This window comes from Sesamum indicum, linkage group LG1 (genome assembly GCF_000512975.1).
Source record: "Sesamum indicum cultivar Zhongzhi No. 13 linkage group LG1, S_indicum_v1.0, whole genome shotgun sequence".
NCBI lineage: Eukaryota > Viridiplantae > Streptophyta > Magnoliopsida > Lamiales > Pedaliaceae > Sesamum > Sesamum indicum.
In genome coordinates this window covers 16772776-16792816 of record NC_026145.1, presented here as the reverse complement: position 1 = coordinate 16792816, position 20041 = coordinate 16772776, and the positions used below count along the sequence as shown (strand labels likewise).

Sequence of the window (20041 nt, the reverse complement as noted above, 5' to 3'; positions counted from 1 at the left end):
GCACGAGACCAACTGGTGCCGCCAACTCAGGCAAGAGTAAGAAGGCTTATACAAGCCAGCTACCTGAAAAACTACATAGACAAAGAATAAAGGTCCAAGTAAAAGAAAAAACGCTCGCGCCACCACAATTCTTGCAAGGGCAAGGAACAAGCATGGGATGTTAGAAGCCTTTCTTGACCATGGAATGTTCCTAACCTTAGAAAGTTTTATTCTTGAAATCCCTAATCTCTATCTACACTATCCTTGTAATCAAGTATTATATTATAATATAAAGGTAATTCTTGCTTCCTATCTTGTGTTACTTGCAGAATCAGTTTTCAGTTGCTAACTAACTCTAAATAAGTCGTCGCCACCAGCTGACATATATTTTTACATTAGTCATTCCTAGCTTGCATACACATTTACGTAAGATTTCACCAGTCAGCACACACTTGTAATAAGTCACCACCAATCGGTCACCCTCCTAATAAGTCGCCCCTAGTTGGCGCACACTTCGAATAAGTCGACCCAGCTAGTGTACGCACTTACATAAGCTGCCACCAGCTGGTGCACGCATGAATCGCTACTAGTTGGCGAACGCATCCAATTCAGCCATCACCAGCTAGCATATACAACATGGAAGCAGCTACCAGTAACTCAGTCACTTTAGTTTCCAACCGCCTTCTGTTGGCACATCTATTTCATCATAATGCTAACAAAACATGCTTAGGTTAACTTTCTACTTGAGTTATATCCTACTGATTTATTGTGAGATATATTCTCTCCTGCTAACAAAATCATATTTTCCTCGCAAATGACAGGAGTAACTAAAACAAGTAGGCATGCATCAGCTGGGCAAAGTACGTCAAGATTCCCTGCCCTATAGTGGAAACAATAAAGCATAACAGAAAATTCAAGTAGCCAAGTTAATTAAAAAAAAAAAAACTCTTAGATCCACACGCTCTAGTTCCTTTGGGTAGAAGGATTCACCTATTAGAGTCCTTCGACTGGTCAGCATTGCTCAACAGACCCAGCGGGATTTGTCCTACTAATGAGCATGAAAGGTCCCTTATTTTTGCAGGATGTCCTGTCTACACCAGCAGTCCAGCTCTACGATTTCCACTCTTGGAGTGGAAGGGAAGGGGAGGAAGTGATGATGCCCCCTAAACTTTTCATAGATTAAGCCTAAAACAAGGCACACCAACCCAACGGGCCTATTAGTAGGGAGGTTAGGCCCACAAATTTACTTTCTGTTTTACTAAATTTGCAGGCCCAAGAAACTTACTTTCTGTTTATTGATGATTTTTTCAAGAAAATATATCTGGTTAAAATTGAAAATATCATTTATGTTTTGTTTTATTATGTTTTGAAAATTCAACTCAATGCTCACACATAAATCCAATATGTGAAACTTAATATATCATATGGGCTCTTAATTTAAGATTTTTCACATTTCACTTCAAGAATAGTAATGTAAATTTGGAGAAAAGAAAAAAAAAAATCAAAGGACGACATATTATTTTACTAAAGAATTTTTCAAGAAAATATATCTTACTTAAGTTGAAAATATATCAGTAAATTCGTTTGGCAAAATCATTGCTGTCGTATTTACGTCGGCATTTTTTTATCACATTTTGGTATCATTAATATTTGATTGTCCATATTTGTTCTTTTTAAAAATTAAAAAGACAATTAAATTATTTAAAATTAGGGTTGCATGCCTTACATGTGTGTGACATATGATACGAGAATAAGATAAAAATCCTTACTAAGCCCTCATAAATTCCCACACAAACTCATCATAAAACTAGCCCGCTCAACCAACCAGTTTCCCTGGAGAAACACTTCTCCATAAAACTCATCATAAAACCATCCCGCTCAACCAACCACTGACTTCTTCAAAAACTTCCATCCCTTGCTCTGCAACTTCAAAGCCCAAAACCATGGCTTCTCATTTCCTTTCTTAATCAGCTTCACTATCTTATGTGAAGTAATCAATCTGCGCGCTATCGGGGAAACGCTCTCACTCCGCCTTATCCTGAAGGAATCAATCTGCAGTAATCTTCGCTATTTTGCTTACTTTTATGTTTCAGCCAAAAGTTAATGAGCAATTAAACCTCAACTAAAACCCTTGCTCCATTCTTGCCATGCTTCAGCTAAAATGGCTGTCTCAACGAAAACCCCACCAATTTCTCTCAATTCCGACCGCCCAACCCCCAATTTTTCAAAACTCCCCAATCTCAAAACTCAGAATTTTGTTCAAGTCATATCCAATAACAACCAATTTTCCCTCAGAAAAAGCCACCAGAAGTCTCTTCTGAACTCCAGTTCCTCCTTCACAACCGACCCCAACTCGTATTTAAATCAGCTATGCATTCAAAATGAGTTAAATCAAGCTATAAGTTTCCTGACTTCTGTCGGGAAAGGGCCTCAAAGTGATATAGAGGAGGAAACATTTGTTTCTTTAGTAAGGTTGTGCGAATTCAAGAGGGCGTCTAATGAAGGGTCGCTAGTTTACTCTTTGGTGTCGAATTTGATAAGCCAGATGAGTTTAAGGCTAGGAAATGCGCTCTTGAGCATGTTTGTGAGGTTGGGGAATCTGAGTGATGCGTGGTACGTGTTTGGGAAAATGGAGGAAAGAGATGTGTTTTCTTGGAATGTTTTGATTGGTGGGTATGCAAAGAACGGGTTTCTCGATGAGGCACTTGAGTTGTATGGGAGAATGTTGTGGCTTGGTGGGTTTGGTGTTAGGCCTGATGTGTATACTTTTCCTTGTGTGTTGAGAGCTTGCGGTGGGTTGAGCAACTGGGAATGGGGTACGGAGATTCATGCTCATGTGTTAAGGTTTGGGTTTGAGGCTGATATTGATGTTGTAAATGCTTTGATCACTATGTATGTCAAGTGTGGTGATCTGCGGAGTGCTAGGATGTTATTTGACGGAATGTGTAGGAGGGATAAGATCTCATGGAATGCGATGATTGCTGGGTATTTTGAAAATGGAGAGTATTTGGAAGGGTTGCGGTTGTTCTTTTCCATGAGGGAGTGTTGTTTTGATCCGGATTTGATGACCATGACTAGTGTGATTTCAGCATGTGAGGCCTTTGGTAATGAGAGACTTGGAAGGGCAGTTCATGGGTACGTTGCGAAGATGGAATATGGGGCTGATGAGTCAGTGAGTAACTCATTGATTCAGATGTATTCAAGTATTGGAAGGTGGGGTGAAGCAGAAAAAGTTTTTGTAAGAATTGAGTCTAAAGATGTGGTGTCTTGGACATCGATGATTTCAGGTTATTGCAACAATGGGTTGGCTCAAAAAGCTGTCGAAACCTATAAGGTGATGGAGCTAGAAGGTGTTATGCCAGATGAGATCACTATTGCCAGTGTTTTATCTGCGTGTGCTTCTCTTGGTTTTCTAGATCTAGGCATGAAACTTCATGAGTTGGCCAAAAGGACAGGACTTATAGGGCATCTTATGGTTGCTAACGCTCTCATTGACTTCTATTCCAAGTGTAAATGCATTGATAAGGCTTTAGAAGTCTTTCACCAGATTCCTGATAAAAATGTAGTATCTTGGACATCAATTATTCTTGGGCTTCGGATTAATAACAGAAGCTTTGAAGCATTGATTTATTTTAGGCAAATGATGATCATTCTAAACCCAAACGACGTTACCTTGGTCTCTGTACTTTCGGCATGTGCCAGGATAGGGGCATTGATGTGTGGAAAGGAAATCCATGCCTATGTATTGAGGAGTGGATTAGTATTTGATGGTTTTCTGCCCAATGCAATCCTCGACATGTATGTGAGGTGTGGGAGGATGGAGCCTGCTAGGAATCAGTTTAAGACACAGAAACAAGATGCTGCTTCTTGGAATATTTTGCTGACTGGCCATGCCCAGAGGGGCCAAGGTGCTCTTGCCATGGAGTTATTTAATAGAATGATAAAATCAGGAGTAAGGCCAGATGAGATTACATTTATAGCTCTGCTGTGTGCTTGTAGCAGATCTGGTATGGTGACCGAAGGATTGCAGTATTTTAAAAGCATGGAAACAGAGTTTTCTGTTGCTCCAAATCTGAAACATTATGCATGTGTGGTGGATTTGCTTGGTCGTGCGGGAAAGCTGAAGGATGCTTATGAGGTTATTGAAAAAATGCCTATGACGCCAGATCCAGCTATATGGGGAGCCTTGTTGAATGCATGTAGGATTCACAGACAAGTTGAACTTGGTGAGCTTGCTGCACGGCATATTTTTGGGATGGATAACAGGAGTGTCGGGTATTATATTCTGCTGTGCAATCTGTATTCTGACTGCGGTAAGTGGGATGAAGTTGCTAAATTGAGGAAGACCATGGGAGAGATGGGGCTTACCATTGATCCTGGGTGCAGTTGGGTGGAAGTTAAAGGAAAAGTCCACGCCTTTCTTAGTGGTGACAGTTCCCACCCGCAAATAACAGAAATATCTGCTATCCTGCAGGGATTTTATGAGAAAATGAAGACAACAGGTCATAGTGATCCAGATAGAAATTTTAGAAATGAAGTTGAGGCTTCAAAAGCAGATGTTTTCTGTGGGCACAGTGAGAGACTGGCTGTTGCATTTGGGCTCATAAACACTCCCCCTGGGATGCCTATTTGGGTAACAAAAAATCTCTACATGTGCGAAAGCTGTCATAATACAATCAAATTCATATCGAAGGTTGTTAGGAGAGAGATTTCTGTCAGAGACACTGAACATTTCCACCATTTCAAGGATGGGAGCTGCTCTTGCGGAGATGAGGGTTATTGGGCCCCATCTTGACGAAGAGATAACTTGGCGAATTCTATTCATATAGATATCTTATTTATATATAAGGCGTGTTATGTTCCATGGTGGAAAGATCTGGAAGAAGTAGCAAACAATATCTATATCTATCTATCTATATATCTTTAAAAGAATGAATAGGGATTTTGGTTTCTTTCTTTTTTCAATTTGCCTAATTTACCCCTTCACTTGCCCTATTATATTTAAAAAAAATTATGAACAAGTGCCTATTTGCCTACATATTTTTTGACTTCCCTTCTCCCTGACTTCCAAAACTTCTCTTGCCTTGTGATTCTTTGTTTTCTCGCCATTCATTCATTCTCTGCTAATTCAGAGATACTCGGTCAGATTTCTTCTTTTCCTTGCTGATGATTTTCTGTGTTCAATGAAGTCCTCAACATGACTTCGTATGGCACAAGTCCACGAATTATCTGAAGACTATGAAAAGGTTATACGGAGAGAAGTTGTCGTGCAGATAAAAGTAAGTTCTTTATTTTTCTCAGGTTGATTTTCTATGTTTAATGAATTCGCAAGACTTCATACGGTTTAATTGTTGCAATCATTAAATGTGTAATTGAGCCTCTTTGGAAAATATCACGTAGGAATTGTTTTCAGTGTTTAGTACTATGAAAATTCAGAGGGAGGAGGGGATTTGACATACATGAAAGGTATGATAAAGCAAATTGGATTTGAAACTAGAAATTTATATCCTTATTCTTTGGTGTTCTCCTACATGTCTATGTGCGTTGTTGCAAATAAGTAGTGTTGTTACTTGTTTAAACGACATACACAAATGCAGACAAGTGAAAAAGGTACTGAATTGAATCCTTATGCTTTGATATTTACGAGTTAAATGACGTAAAATGCCTTAGAAGATGGTAGTAACCATAAACTAGCAAACAGGAACAGGAACATGAGTGATAACTTATTTGAATATCTGTCACTTTTATTGAAAAAGGGTTAATAATCAGCAAATGCAGGTTCGGAATAAAGCAGTCGCTGCGCAGGCCCTCGACTTCTTGAGGCTTGGTGTTTATGGTATAGATGAGATATGGGGCCTACTCTCATTAGGAAGTCGAGTAAGATCTGTTGGATCAACCAGTGCTAATGAGTAATGAGCTACGTAGCTGTTCTCACTGGTAATTTTGATCACCTTCTGCAATCTACATTGCTTTTTCTTTGTTTATTCATCTGATTCAGATCTCTCTGATTATTGGTAATTATCGGTGATTATTGGTTTGAATGCGTATTCTCAGTTAATGGAATTAATACGTATCCTTTTTTAAGTCCTAATATAATTGCAGCTTGTTGCATGTGACTCTCATGGGAGAGAATTTAGTAAGTGGGCAAAGGACAAGAAGCTAAATGTGGCTGGAAGAGTGTGTTTGTAGGATTGAGTTGAAGGGGATAGGCCGAAGGAATCCCAGTTCATAAACAAGTCCTTATGAACACTGGGGGATGTTATCTCTGCTCTTGCCTCCAAAACATCTCATGTTCGATACACATTAGTGCCTTTCCTTCTCTGTGTGCTTACGTTTTACTTTTGTGGCTATATACTATATCCCAAGGTTATTTTCTAATTAGTGTATTCAGCTGACAAGCAGGAATCAAAACTCACACATATGCTTAAAAAAAAAAAAAAAGAAATTCACATATTCTGCAAAGTTCTCTAGGTGAGTTGAATATTTCTATTGTTTAGCTCAACACTTATTTAGTTGTGACAGACCCTTTCTTCCATCAGGATGGTGTGTACTATTACTATGCATTTCGAGATAAGGATTTTGATAAATAGTGATAAAAGTAGAAGTAGTTTTTAATTATTTTTATGGTTATGATACTATAGCTAGAAATGCAATCTTGATAAATATTCTGTAACGGGGAAGAAGTTGTTTCTTCATATAGCTTTTTGAATATTAATTACACCCAGGGAATTTTAATGCAGGAGGAGATTGTAAGACTTCGATGTTTGTTCACATTAGCCCAAATGTGGCCGACTTAGGAGAAACCTTTTGTTCCTTGAATTTCGCAAGTCAGTCGGTGTCCGAGGTGTAGAACATGGGCCTGCTCAGAGACAAACAGATCACACGGAGCTGTTAAAATACAAGCAGCTTGTACGAAGCACAATCCCAGCCTGAGAATCCTTGTTTGCTACATTGACTGAAAATGTCTTCCAACTAATCTTCACTTTCTTTTCTGTTTCAATTTTATGTATGAACAGGCAGAAAAAGCGAAACAAGATGAGGAGGAAACCAAAAAGTTGCAGGAAAGTTTGCAGTCTTTGCAATTAAGGCTAGCTTTTAGAGAACACATTTGCAAAAATCTTCAAGAAAAGGTAGGAATACAAGTGAAACATCTGAAAAGTTTTCACTGGAAATAAACTGGTGAAGTATAGATTAGTTCAACAATATGTATAAAGTCCTCTCAAACTATGAAAATCTATTTGATCATTCCTACAATGACTTGGTACTTGCACCAACATTTGTTTACTTCTTTATATAATTTTATTTAATTCATTAAAAAAATTTTAATTGAGTATTTATTTAAATATCCTTCAAGAAGCTGACAGTGCATCGATTACGTTGTTTGAGGAAACAATAGCCGTATATGCTGGATGCCTTGTAGAAAAAAATCTGACATCAATTGAACAGATTAATTTTATTAAATAACTTTTTATTATAACAGTCATCAAGATAAACGTGACAATCTTGGAGGAAGTATTTTATATGAATTATATTTAAAATAAATAAATGATCACCTAATGTAGTATATTAATTATTATAGAGAGAATATCAGTGAAAATATTACAGAGAATTAAGCCTACAATCACAGTGTTTCGATTTCTCATTGCAGTTAACGAAAAGGAAGAAGTGAACAAGAGTAGACTAACCATTATACCAGAGGCAATTTAAAAGAAACAACACCTACCAGAAAATGAGAATAAAAAGAATTAATGAAATTATTAGTAAGAAGGCCCGACATCAATTGAAATTAATGATAAAGATGAGGAGATCTCGACTAAGAAAAAGGCAGAAGAAGAATAACTTAGAAGGAAAAGCAAGAACAGTTTGAGATACAAAGTCGAGTGATGATGAAGAAACTCTTAACAACTTTAAAAGAAAGTATAGGACAAAATCCACGAAGAAAAGCAAGAAGAAAATGTTATCAAGGATCAAGATAAAAAGAAAAAAAGAAAAAAACTAATGAAAATTACAATATATTCATGTTATAATATTATTTAAAGTTGGTATTTTTAACTTGTTTACATTTTCCTATATATTAAGACAATTATTCAAGTCGACCAACATTTGGCGAATTCATTTCTTTTTATTGTGAAAAATATATTTTGGATTTAATTATTAAAATTTAAAATTATAATATTATTTTAGTAAAAACATATGAATCACATGTAAGGCACGTATCCATTACTAGTGCATTAAAGCAGCTAGAACGGTGACTGTGTCCTGAAACAAGTGGACAACACAATGGCAAATTATGGAGGAGCTTTGAAACGCAGGTCAGCCACAAATGGAGAACGCAACGGCAAAGTGGATTCAGAATCTCAGCTTGTAATTTTTGTTTGTAAATGCATGTAAATATGGGGGATGGTGAACTGGGGACATAAATGCCTTCTTCCTTGCAATTGAGTGGGCATCTGCTGTAAACTATTCTGTAGCATTAAAATACATGAAATAACATACCATCATACATGTCTCTCAGTCAATGCAACTTGCTCTGTTTTGAACATTTTTTCTACTTAATGGATTCTGTCAAACAACAAGCTGTTATTACATATCTCACAACCAAAACAATAAAGAACAAATGACAAATTTCACACCCTTATTTAGTTAGGAGAGCATCTCTCTCAACAAATCACACACACAAAAGGATAACTGCTGCACAAACAACCTAAATCCTCACAGCTCTCTTTATTGTTTTGATCGATGATTTAAGGAAGCTGTTTCTGGCTGCATGGCCGTCATCACCATCATTGTCATCAAGTACCAACGGTTTCTTTCCTATGCAGTCCACCCTCTTTTTCATGCCTTCCAAGATAAGAGAGGGAGAAGATGGGATTCGCCTAAATGCTCTGGCACTCTCTGACCTCAAAAGTTCCCTCTCCTTGCCGATTTTCTCTCTTCTTGCAGCATTCACATCAGGGCTACTCATTCTTCCTGCTCCTTTGCTTATGGAAACTGATTCCTTTACTTTAATCTTCTCTGGCACAATTCTGTAAGGAGGGTTCTTAAATGGAGTGTTACTTGCCATATTAACTACTGAATGCTTCTTCCCATTCTCTTTTCCTCCATCTGAGACTGAATTCCTGGCTGCCGTTTCAACAGCACCGCCTGTTTTTTTCTCGTCATTTTTGTCCAGTATCACAGCCTGATCATCTAACTTTTCAACCTCCTTTTCAGTCTCAGTACATTGTGATTCCTGAGCTCTTGAAACTTTGATCTCTGTCAGTGGATATACCAGATTCAGCTTCTTGATTAATTCATCGCTCTTTGTGGTTTCCTTTTCATCAGTGCTTTGAGTATTCAAGTCAGCATCCTCTGCTGTACCTTGGAGAAGAAATTGCAGCCATTTCTCAACATTTCCTTTCCCACGTTGTCTTCTGCTCTCTTCGTCCTCCTCTTTGTCTGGTTCATGATTAAATGGGAACTGAATATTGTATATTTTCCCTCCATCTTGCATCTCCAACTTTTCAAGTCTTTCTTCAATTACATACCTATTCTCTCCTGCAACTGCAGCAGACTTCAATAAGCTAACATTGTTTGTCATCTCTCTATGTCCTTTGGTCCCTTCCTGCCCTAGTTCCTCATTTTGCAGTAAACTTGCAGGTGAAGCACTCTGATCTTCCTCCAAGAACTTTCTCAATTCCTTGTGCAAAGGGGCAGTGGACTCAGCTTCTGGCAAATACAGAATCTTCTGCTTGGCATTTTCTGCAAGTGAAGCATCATTCATTTCCTCCTCTGGTTGCTTCGTTTGCTCGTTTTCTGGCAAATACAGAGCAATCTTATCATCTTTCTCTTCATTAAGGGCATCATCCATTCTTGTCCTTTTCCTTGCTTGCTCCCATTCAGGTCTAATCTGTTTCTCTAGCTCATCTCTTTGTTTGTACTTCCTATGGAGTTCCCTCTCAGCAGAATCACAAATTGCTTTCTGGGCTTCAAGTCTGGCCAAAAGAGCACTTGCCGCTGCTTGATTCAACCTCACTTGTTCCTTGTAGACAACACTCCTGCAAGAAGAAAAGATAACGAAACAATTCAGATAACACAAGATGATTATGTGCTGCTCATGTGATTGGGTTTTTACACAATCTTACTGGTGCATGGCATCTCTAATCATCTTTTCCAACATTGCCCTGTAGGAAGACTGTGACTCTGCCAGTCGTCGACACTTTTCAGCTCGTCTTCTCTTCTTTATCAGCACCAACTCCAGTTCTTGGATCGAAAGTTTCTCCTCCTCGGTCTTCTGCTGCAATTCACCGACTTCATTATCTAATTTCTGTATTTCTGCCTGCATCTTTGCTGTTTCTTCTCTCTGTTTTAAAGAATCTCTGGCCATGACAATTGCTTGATACGGATTGGACACTATTAACGGATCTTCATTTTCTTTCGGGAGCTGTTTCATTTTCTTCACAGCTGCCACAATCAGAATGAGATGTTAAGAGAAGCTAATAGTTGAAGCTTGTGGAAATTGATTTTTGGTCATACTAAGAAGAAGATGTGGAGTATTTTGATCATTTGCAACTGACCTACTATCGGAGTGCTTGATCTAGGCCTTCGGTTAACATCCACTGATTTAAATGGAGCATCAAAAGGTTCTCTTCGAGAAAGAACAACAGCAGCTGGAGCCAAGCCTAGTTTCCCTTTCGATTCTAAGAAATGTTGTGGGAAAGTGTGGGAATCAACTGTCTGTGAAGCATTCAGTTCTTCACATTCACCTTCCGAAAACAACCATGAAAATGCTCTCCGCCTGAAGAAGAAAATAGAATGTTATCAGGAAATTGCAAAACAGGATTGCAAAGTCTAGGCAAAAAGAAACACGAACTTTTTGTTGTCCAAAGCTGAATTACATATGCGCCTGCCGTTGCTTAAAATCTCTTACTAAGAATGAATTATCGCACAATGTAATAGATAACCATCCATCACTTATATACGAGTCTCCAGTGATATATGTACAATTGCAGAAAAACCAAAACAATCCTGACATAAGGTGTATGCTAAAATTCTTTAATAGCATTAGGCCAAGTTTCCACACTCCAACAAATCTAACCAAGTATATCATATCATGGTCGAATCATGAAACGCTGTGAATTTATTACATTACCAACCTGAAATCCGAGTTGGATGAAGCAAAGATGGACAAAAACTGGTTAATGGAAATGCCCACTTGAAAATCCCACCAAGGTATGAGAAACTCTAGCTTGTTATGCTTCCTTTTGCAGACTTGCCATTGCAATATTCTGAGGTTGCATGGAACCGTCAATCCTCCTCCTGCGGTTATAAACCAAAAATTAAAGTCCTCCACTCCAAACTGAAATTTCTCTAAAATCTAAAATAAACACATAAAACGCAATTACTTGAGCAAGGAAACCAATGATCAATCTCCCAAGCAAGAGGGGAAGCAGCATCGGCATGATAGTATAGCACATTGCCGTAAGGATCCACACGAATTATTTCTGGATCAAAGCCGGCATACCTGGATTTTAGATTGTCCACGAATTATAAGACACCTGTGCTTCAAGATAACTGAAATATAAAAAAAAAACATGGGAAAATTATTGCCTTACCCAAGATGATTGAGCTGTTTCCATAAGAGACTCAAGAAGATCTTGGGCTTGGTTGTAGGCTTTGCTTTGGGGTCAGTAACAGGAAACATGTCATCCAGTTCCTTTGCTCTTGAATCCTGCACCATCAACAACAATGACTTAAACACCGGCTAAAAGTACAGAATTTGTTACTTAAAGACTGAATTTTCAAGAATTGGAGCTTAGGGGATAGTGTATTTTGCTGTAGTCCAAACAGATAGTTTTGGAAGATCAGCAAAGAAATTCTAAAGTGTGAAACTTTCAGCTTGTAAACATATCCGCATCCTTGATGGTTGAACTTAGGAATTCAAAAGCTATAATCACTGAGATGAAATTTCCAGTTCTTTCAATTATATCTAAATTTCAAGAAGAATTACAATTTTCACTTCAAATCCACAATCAGCTTGAAGGAATCAAGCAATTAAACTCAACAATTTCCCTTTAATTTTCTCAGCAACCAAGTAGAGGGTCATGAGTAAAAGTCATTGCCCATCACCTTCAGAGAACTCAAACTGGAACGAAGTATACTTCAAATCACAACCTGATTCGATTCATATTGCCAACAACATCACATTTCTTCCTCTACTTCAAGAAACACAAACACATAATAGAATTCTCATCTAACCCACCATTGTAAGTGGGCAACATCATGCAACCAAAGCTTCTCTTTGAAGACATTAGAGTAAATAATAAAGCCCATATTCGCAAATCCATGAATTTACCTCTGATTGAGGAAGAGCATAAGGAGTGAAAGTGAAAGGCGGGCCGTGGCTGAAGGGCCCAATACTCCGATCACGACAGAGCTTGGCGTAGGCTTTCGGGTAACCGAGGCACTCGTCGACCGCCATCTCTTCATCGCTGAACACCAGATTATTCGCCATCCACAAAAATCTCTTCTTCAACCTGAAGAAAATTCTGTCTGAGAAACAGAGGAAAACAGAGCAGAGCAGCGTGTTTTTGATGAGGAAACCCGATAAGGCTCAACGGTCATTTCGGAATTTTAAAAAGTTCTTAGTTTTCCCTTTATTCAAATGTTGGGTAGTGTAACGGCTAGATCCGCTGACCCACAGCTCAAAACCCATAAGATGCCACCAGTTATCATTAAAGCTCGTTGCCCCCAAAAAAGACCATTTTGCCCTTGGAAGAGCATTGGTAAAATTATTAATAACTAGGTGTTAAAAGTGAAAAGATTGGGGGAAGGGGGGTGGGGTGAAAAGTAACTCCATCTCAAGAATTTTATTTGAAGTGAGATTAGGTCAGAAGTTTGAAAGTAAAGAAGGGAAAAACAAGATATAATTATGAAAATGTAGTGTAATTTGAAAATATGGAACAAAAGAGTTGTAAAAGTTGGTATAAAGAGCCTTTTAATTTTTGTCACCAAGTCCAAAGGCATTGAATTTGAACAATGGTCCCATTGACACTCCTTCCTCTCCATAAATTCTGAAAAATAAAGCTGTTTCTTGAGATGAGACCATAATTTCCTTTTGGTTAACTTTTATCTAAAAAATTGTGAACTTAAAATTCTCATGAAATGGGGTAGTTTGATTTCATCGTAAAAAGATATTTTATTCAAAACATTCACGTTATATATATACAACTTATTCTTTTGAATATATAAACATCGTCAAATTTATAAACATGGTATGTAATGAATTAAGCGGTCGCAAAATGCAACATTTGGTAACGGGGCGGGATGTGCTTATTTTTCTAATTTCTTGAATTTTAATTACTATCTTCTCAGCAAAATCTGGGGATTATTTAGGAAAACTAGAAATTGATTTTACCTTTACTTGTTTTTCCTCCACAATGGTAATTATGTTTGTATTTAAAGCCAGAAAAGAATTATATGCAAATTGGGCTGGGCCATGGATATTATAGTTTTTGGGGATTGAGTTGGGCTGTCGGCACGAATAAAATATTAAGTTGACATTGAGGCTTGAACCCACATGAGAAAGGCCCAAGTCTGATTGGCAGGTGAATTTGAATATTAGAAATTGAACATAATTTTTTATAAAAAGAATTGTGATGGAATCGCGGAGATAGAAGGGATAAGAAAATATTGTGTTAAATTGTAGATTATTATACATTAACAAGATACATATATTTAGAAAGAGCTAGAATTTAATATAAACAATTTGTGGGAATTAGGTACTTAGAATTATAAATAAATTTTACGCACTTGAACACATTGGGTTAGTCATCGATCAAAATTGCTTTAGGCTATAGCATTTTCGATTTTAATGCATGAATGCTCTAAAAAATTGTTGAAATTACATTGAATACAATGATATTACTCTGACATATATCCCACAAATCTTTTAATTTATTCAGAAATTAAAGTAAAAAAGAAAGTCCGACACACCTATTGGAGTGTCAAAATACAAATAATGGAAGAAGAAGAAAGAGAGAGGAATGGAGAAGTTGGGGGTAATTAGTGTGAAAAGGGTTGAGATAATATGCGTGGAGTGGGAGTAGAAACCAGAAAGCAGAAAAGAAAGGTAAGGGGGATGGTTGAGAAAGGTGACATGTGAAGCAGGTAGGCGCATGAGGAGTATGGTGTAAATCAAGGAAAAGGGGGGCATGGAATCATGGCGTTTGTGGCGTGAATCAAAGGGAATGTCCACAACTTTGCACCATTCCATTTTTATTAATTTTTCAAATATCACACACAAAATTACACTATGTCAAACATTGATTGCTGGTACTTGTTTACAAAAACTCCAACGAATTCATTATAATAATGGAGACGACGCTGTCAAAATGGTAGTTCAAGTGAACGGACTATTTCTTTTAATAGAATTGTGGTGACAAGCTTACCTTTTGAATTGTAGAATATATAGAAGGAGCGAAAAACTTTTAATTATGGTCACAACCAACGAGAAAAATGTTACGTTGTTCGGCCTTCTTCTACTAATTTTTAGTCCAAAAAAAAAATTTAATAAAGAACAAGAATGATGTGGTGAAGAGCTGTAATTGTTGGTAGGGTTTAATTTTTGTGAATCCAATGTGAAAATATTAAATATTGTGAATCATGTATAAGATGATGACAATGGAGATCCTACAATTGAAATGGCATGATCCACAGCAGCGGAAGTGGGTACAAATACAGCAATATATATGTTGTTCAAATTTGCTAACTTTATAAATTAAGTCAAATAACAATAGGAGTGGAAGAGTTGTATTCCACAAATAATTGTGCCGTTGGTAATAAAGCATGAATAATACTACATATAAGATCAAATAAAGGGAAATATTTGTTGTTTTCTGATAAGTGCAGGTTGAAGTGTTGAAGAGCGAAAGGATAATGTAATTCTGTGCAATTCACCCAACAAATGCTCGCAGTCTATCTCACCAGAATAAAAGATTCACATGCCAACCATCCATTCCCTACCCTAATAAGCTTTCCTCTCACATGTCCTATTCCCTGCACATTCCACTTCACATGATATAGGAAAATTTAGCAAAATTTTAATTCAAATCCACCTTCTCCTATATATATTAATAACTTTGACATAATATATCATACTCTAATTAATTCCGCTAGCCTAATTTCCCCAAACTCCTCCAAATTAAGTGTAGTTAAAATACACTAAGATTTGTCAATGTGGGCCAATTTAGTCTGAGGTTGTACAACTGTAAGGTGGTCATGAATTTAAATTCTACCAATGTGTGGGAGTGTTTATTCTGTTTCAATAATAACTGTCTTTTCACTTTAATAAATATCATTGACTAATTGTAAATGCTTGATTTTGAGTAGTAAACATCGATCGTCATAGTTATTAGATGATGATGATGAAATTACAATCAATTTAATTTTTAAAAAAAAATACAAGAAAAAACACTGACTTTTAAAATTACAATTTTAATAGGGAGTGTCACAGCCCACAGGTATAGAGTACTCCAATTCCCAGTTTGAGTTAGTTTGATAGTTTGGTTAGAAGATGATGAAAAAAATTAGTGAAGTTAAGCAACCACAAACAATTAATTAAATTAATTGGTCTTCTTTATTAGGTGTTTACTGCTAATTAATCTTATCTCCAGTTGCTAAGCTACCCTCTTAACTTATCCCTTTGTTGGGTAATTATAATTGAAGCATCATCATCAATGTTAGTTGAAATTTGCTGCAATATAGTTAGTAAAAATATTATATTTCAATTTATTAAATATTTTTTAGGGAGATAGGGCCAAGAATCTTTGTATTAATTATCAATATATATTTGTTTATTTTCGATATCTGCGACAGTTGAAAAATATATTTCGTTTCTCATAGACATTCAGAATTTAATGAATATCACTTGTTATAATCTTTAAATATCATTTACAATACTTTATTTTATCAGATATGTATATATGATATTCATTTATGTTTTAGTTGAGTAAGGTCCAAATAAATAGTTGTCTATGAGTCCTGCATAATTAGTTAAATATTTAATAATATATAGGCATAGACTAATCCTTACATAATTCTAAAATTAGTACACATACGATATATATATATATATCTATATACCATCAGGATAAGTTATGTCACATATGAATTGGTCATGCATTTACCACAAATTTTGTTGGTTAGGTGCGATTTGATGATAAGTTATGTCACAATAATTGTAGGAATACATGGAAATCTTGTTGAACCCATCACTACTGTTTCCGCACCAAATAATTGAACTCCAACTTAGCACAATGCATATAGCCTCTGCAAAAACAATTGCATTAATTGACTCTCAAGAGAATCAGCTCTTTCAACGTTGATTAATCTTTACATGTAGAAACTGTGTCGCTTTTACCTTTTCTTAGTAACTTGTGCAAATTTTCATCACATAAATTTTCATATGATTTTTCTGGCTAGTCAACCGAATCATGGAGAAAAAAAGGTGTGGAGTGGCGTGGGGATGGGGTTGCAGGGTAAAATTCCAAACAGATGGCCTTTGCATTTTCTTTTCTTTTGATAAATAAAAAGGCTTAGATACGACCATCAACATAGTAATCCTATTTAGACGTTGTCATGGAGGACTTCGACTGTCATAAAATAGTTGATTCAACGAGTGAATTTTTGTTACTATAGCTTTATCAAAATACAGAATTGACCAAAATTACTCATTATAATCTAATCATAGGTCTACTATAACTAATTGATTTGTGATTAAACGATTCGATCCATGACTAGAAGATACATCTTGTTCTATCTTACTACCATTTCAATGGGTGCATAAATGGGCTATGAATGTATTGGAGAATATATAAAGTATTATTGCTCCATAACAATGTAATTGTTGTATAACACAAGAGTTTATTTGTCCAGTTGCCCCCAAAAGAAACACAAAAAAGTCATACAATTCTATCTATCTACTTTCTCCCAAAGAAAAAGCCTAAAAATCATTCATAGTGATGCTGATGCCACTATCAGTGGACTTAGAATACAATGTCCAGCTACCATTGCCTATTTATTAATTATATTTCCACATTATATTTTTCTAATCTAACATAAATGCACTTACACAAAGTATCGAAGCGGCAAAGCCCCAACCAGTTTGAAAAGATTTACAAGTGAAAATAGACTTAAGACAATATGTGTTTTTCAATGACTAAGCTATATATAAAAAGAATAACTATAAAAAAAAAATTACAGATTTTAATTCGGATTAAGTTGGATAAAAATTCAAATTAATCATATTTATTTTGCGATTGATGTATGATTAATAATTAATTATATGATAAGTATAATAATATATATAATATATATATATTAAAATTTAATTTGAGAAAAGTAATTTTGAAAAAGAAGTTGGGGATTTGAGATGGGCCAGATATTGTTTGACTCATTCATCGTGGAGAAAATTGAAGTCTAAAAGGGTCTTTATTGTTTGTTCTTTTCCTCTCTAAATTTCAACTTCAAACAGGAGGAAGTCTCAAGTCTCAAGTCTCTCTTCCCATCACCTCATGTCATGGGGGTGCCAAAATTCATGGTTATGTCATGTACAGACAATTTAGGTGAAAATTAATTTATCAATTTTATTTAATACATGACTTATGTTGTTATTCAGTCAACTATGTCCTACATGCTGAATTTATAATAAATATACTTTTAACCATCGCAATTTAAATTATTTTTTCAACTAATATTAAAGTAGAGCGCCGCCTGTATAAATATAATTATTTTTCCATTGGTATCATGACTTGATTTGACGATCATACAGAAAAATAAAAAAGAAAAGAGAAAAAACAATTAAGAAAGGAAAAGTGGTTATATAGCTGCAGTTGTTAAGTAATGGTGTACATAGAAGAATTAATGAGAAATGTAATTAAGTATATAGATAGGGGTTTGTAATAATGGAAGAAGAACCGACAAGCGAGTGAAGGCCACCCACACCCAACCACAAACGCTTAAGCCACCCAACCAAAATGCTGTCTATCCCACGACCCCATTTTCACTGCTTCGTTCCTAACGTGTCATTTTGGATGATTAGATCAGCATTACCACATAATTAGGCATTAATTAACCAAAAGAGTCAATCAATAGCCTCAAGGAAAATTCTAATTAGAATCGGCTTCGATGGAATTTGTATTAATTATATAGGAAACGTAATATATTTATTGTGTCATTAATACATATTTCGAAAAAAATAACTAATCACATTATAAATATATCATATTTATTTTATAATTAATTTGATTCAATTAAAACTTTAAATTTTTTTTCTCTCTCTCTTATCTCTCATATCCACATTAAAGCTGCCTTTTTTTCAAGACTAAAGAATCAAATAAGATAGAATGGGAATGAACTATTAACTATAGCTACATCACATAGTTCTTTACCCGCGTTTTGAACTCGTGCTAACAATTTAGGATTTATGCCTTTTTATGAGTTCAATTCTTTTAATTTTTTTATTTAACATTTGATTTCCTCACATTTTTATGAAGATGATAACTAATTTTGACTTGTTACTATATATCTTTAGTATAATGAAAAGTTATTGGTATTAATCAGACTTCAAACTCATGCTTGTAAGTCAAATAATGACATAACATCATTTGGAATGCCACAATACACCTTTAAAAAATATTACAATAATTATTTTAAATTTTATTAATTTTAATATAAGTATGCGATATAATGAAAATTTTGAGATATAATGAAAGAAAATATATGTAGAAATAATAATTATGTGTGTGTGTGTGTGTGTGTGTGTGTGTGAAGTGTGATATGGGGCATAGGAGGAAGAAAAGAGAAGTGGTATATTCTGCAACCAAGTCTTATTGGCTACTTTGAGTAGTATACACTTTCCTTTTAGTCCATACATCTTTATATGTGAAAAAAGCTACCAAAAAGAATCCTATCAGGCCGTTATCTACAGAATATTGTCTTCATAATTCTTTTCTTACCTCAACAAAAAAAGCATTTTAATTACTCTATAAACATTGCAAAGGACTACTATATACTCACACACACATAACTCATTTGGTCCTTATAATTGAATTACCCGTTATACCTTCTTATAGAACTCTCCTAAAAATTTTATGATATAGTCTTTATTGGTGCCCACAAACTTTATTTTTATTTTCTTATTTAGATTAAAATTATTCAAGTGTTGTCTTGATGCTTTATTCAAAAAAAAAAAAAAAAAAAAGAGAGGGGGCCACAATAAAGCTTATAATCATACTTGATAGACATATATATATATATACGACCCTACGTACGTACCATCAAAAGTTTATTATATATGAACTATATATGCCGCTCTATTAGTTTTCCATTAAGCCACTCTTTTATATTTTTCTCCTAAGTTAAGGTATAATTGTCCTTCAACTCTCTTTATATTTTTTAAAGGGAAATTATATGGACACTTTCTAAAATTAAGCTTAATTACATAAAGATTGTATTCTCTTTGTAAAAATATCGTTACATCTTATGCGGTACTTGGCTGGTGAATTTACCTTCTAAAAATGATGTATTTGTGTAATTAGATATAATATGAAGAAATATTCATATAATTTATTATTTTTAAAATTATAATTTTATCATCTGCATCCTTTTATAATTAAAGAGAAACTTACGGATGCCCTCTGACAAATTTGGCTGGTGAATTTACCTCCTAAATAGTAAATTGACACGTTCATCTTTGCCCCACTATTCATACTTTTCTATCCATGTTTAACCACTATTCTTTTCCCTTTTAACTTTTAGTTCTTTTCCAATCAAATCTAAAGAATATATATATATATATATATACAAATCTTCAATTTTGTATATTTAAAAAAACATGGCATGAAACTATGCAAGTGCAACGTGCTCTAATATTAATTAATGTCATTTATATGATTCTTCAGTATAAGAGAATGAGGATCTAATTCCTGAACTTAATTTTGATGCCGATAGGTTACAGTCACAGCATAGTCTTGCCAAACTGTTAAAATATAGTTGCTAGAGAAATATAAATGTAAAAAGTTCT

General features: G+C 35.3%; 2 protein-coding genes across 3 annotated transcripts; one reads left to right on the top strand and one right to left on the bottom strand.

Moving 5' to 3' along the window:
* LOC105170956 (pentatricopeptide repeat-containing protein At1g15510, chloroplastic) lies at positions 1782-7226 on the top strand. 2 transcript variants are annotated; one of them, XM_011091927.2, is made up of 4 exons: positions 1782-5258; positions 5758-5916; positions 6720-6888; positions 6996-7226. In XM_011091927.2, exon 1 carries the CDS (start codon positions 2141-2143, stop codon positions 4772-4774), a length of 2634 nt encoding a protein of 877 aa, XP_011090229.1. In that variant the 5' UTR covers positions 1782-2140; the 3' UTR covers positions 4775-5258; positions 5758-5916; positions 6720-6888; positions 6996-7226. The 2 variants fall into 2 exon arrangements, with proteins under 2 accessions (XP_011090229.1, XP_020551893.1); XM_020696234.1 differs by having other exon boundaries at positions 5749-5916.
* LOC105170951 (titin homolog) lies at positions 8446-12575 on the bottom strand. The gene is made up of 7 exons (XM_011091912.2): positions 12314-12575; positions 11574-11689; positions 11364-11482; positions 11115-11277; positions 10536-10756; positions 10104-10422; positions 8446-10016 (listed from the first exon to the last, which is right to left on the bottom strand). Exons 1-7 carry the CDS (start codon positions 12470-12472, stop codon positions 8684-8686), a joined length of 2430 nt encoding a protein of 809 aa, XP_011090214.1. The 5' UTR covers positions 12473-12575; the 3' UTR covers positions 8446-8683.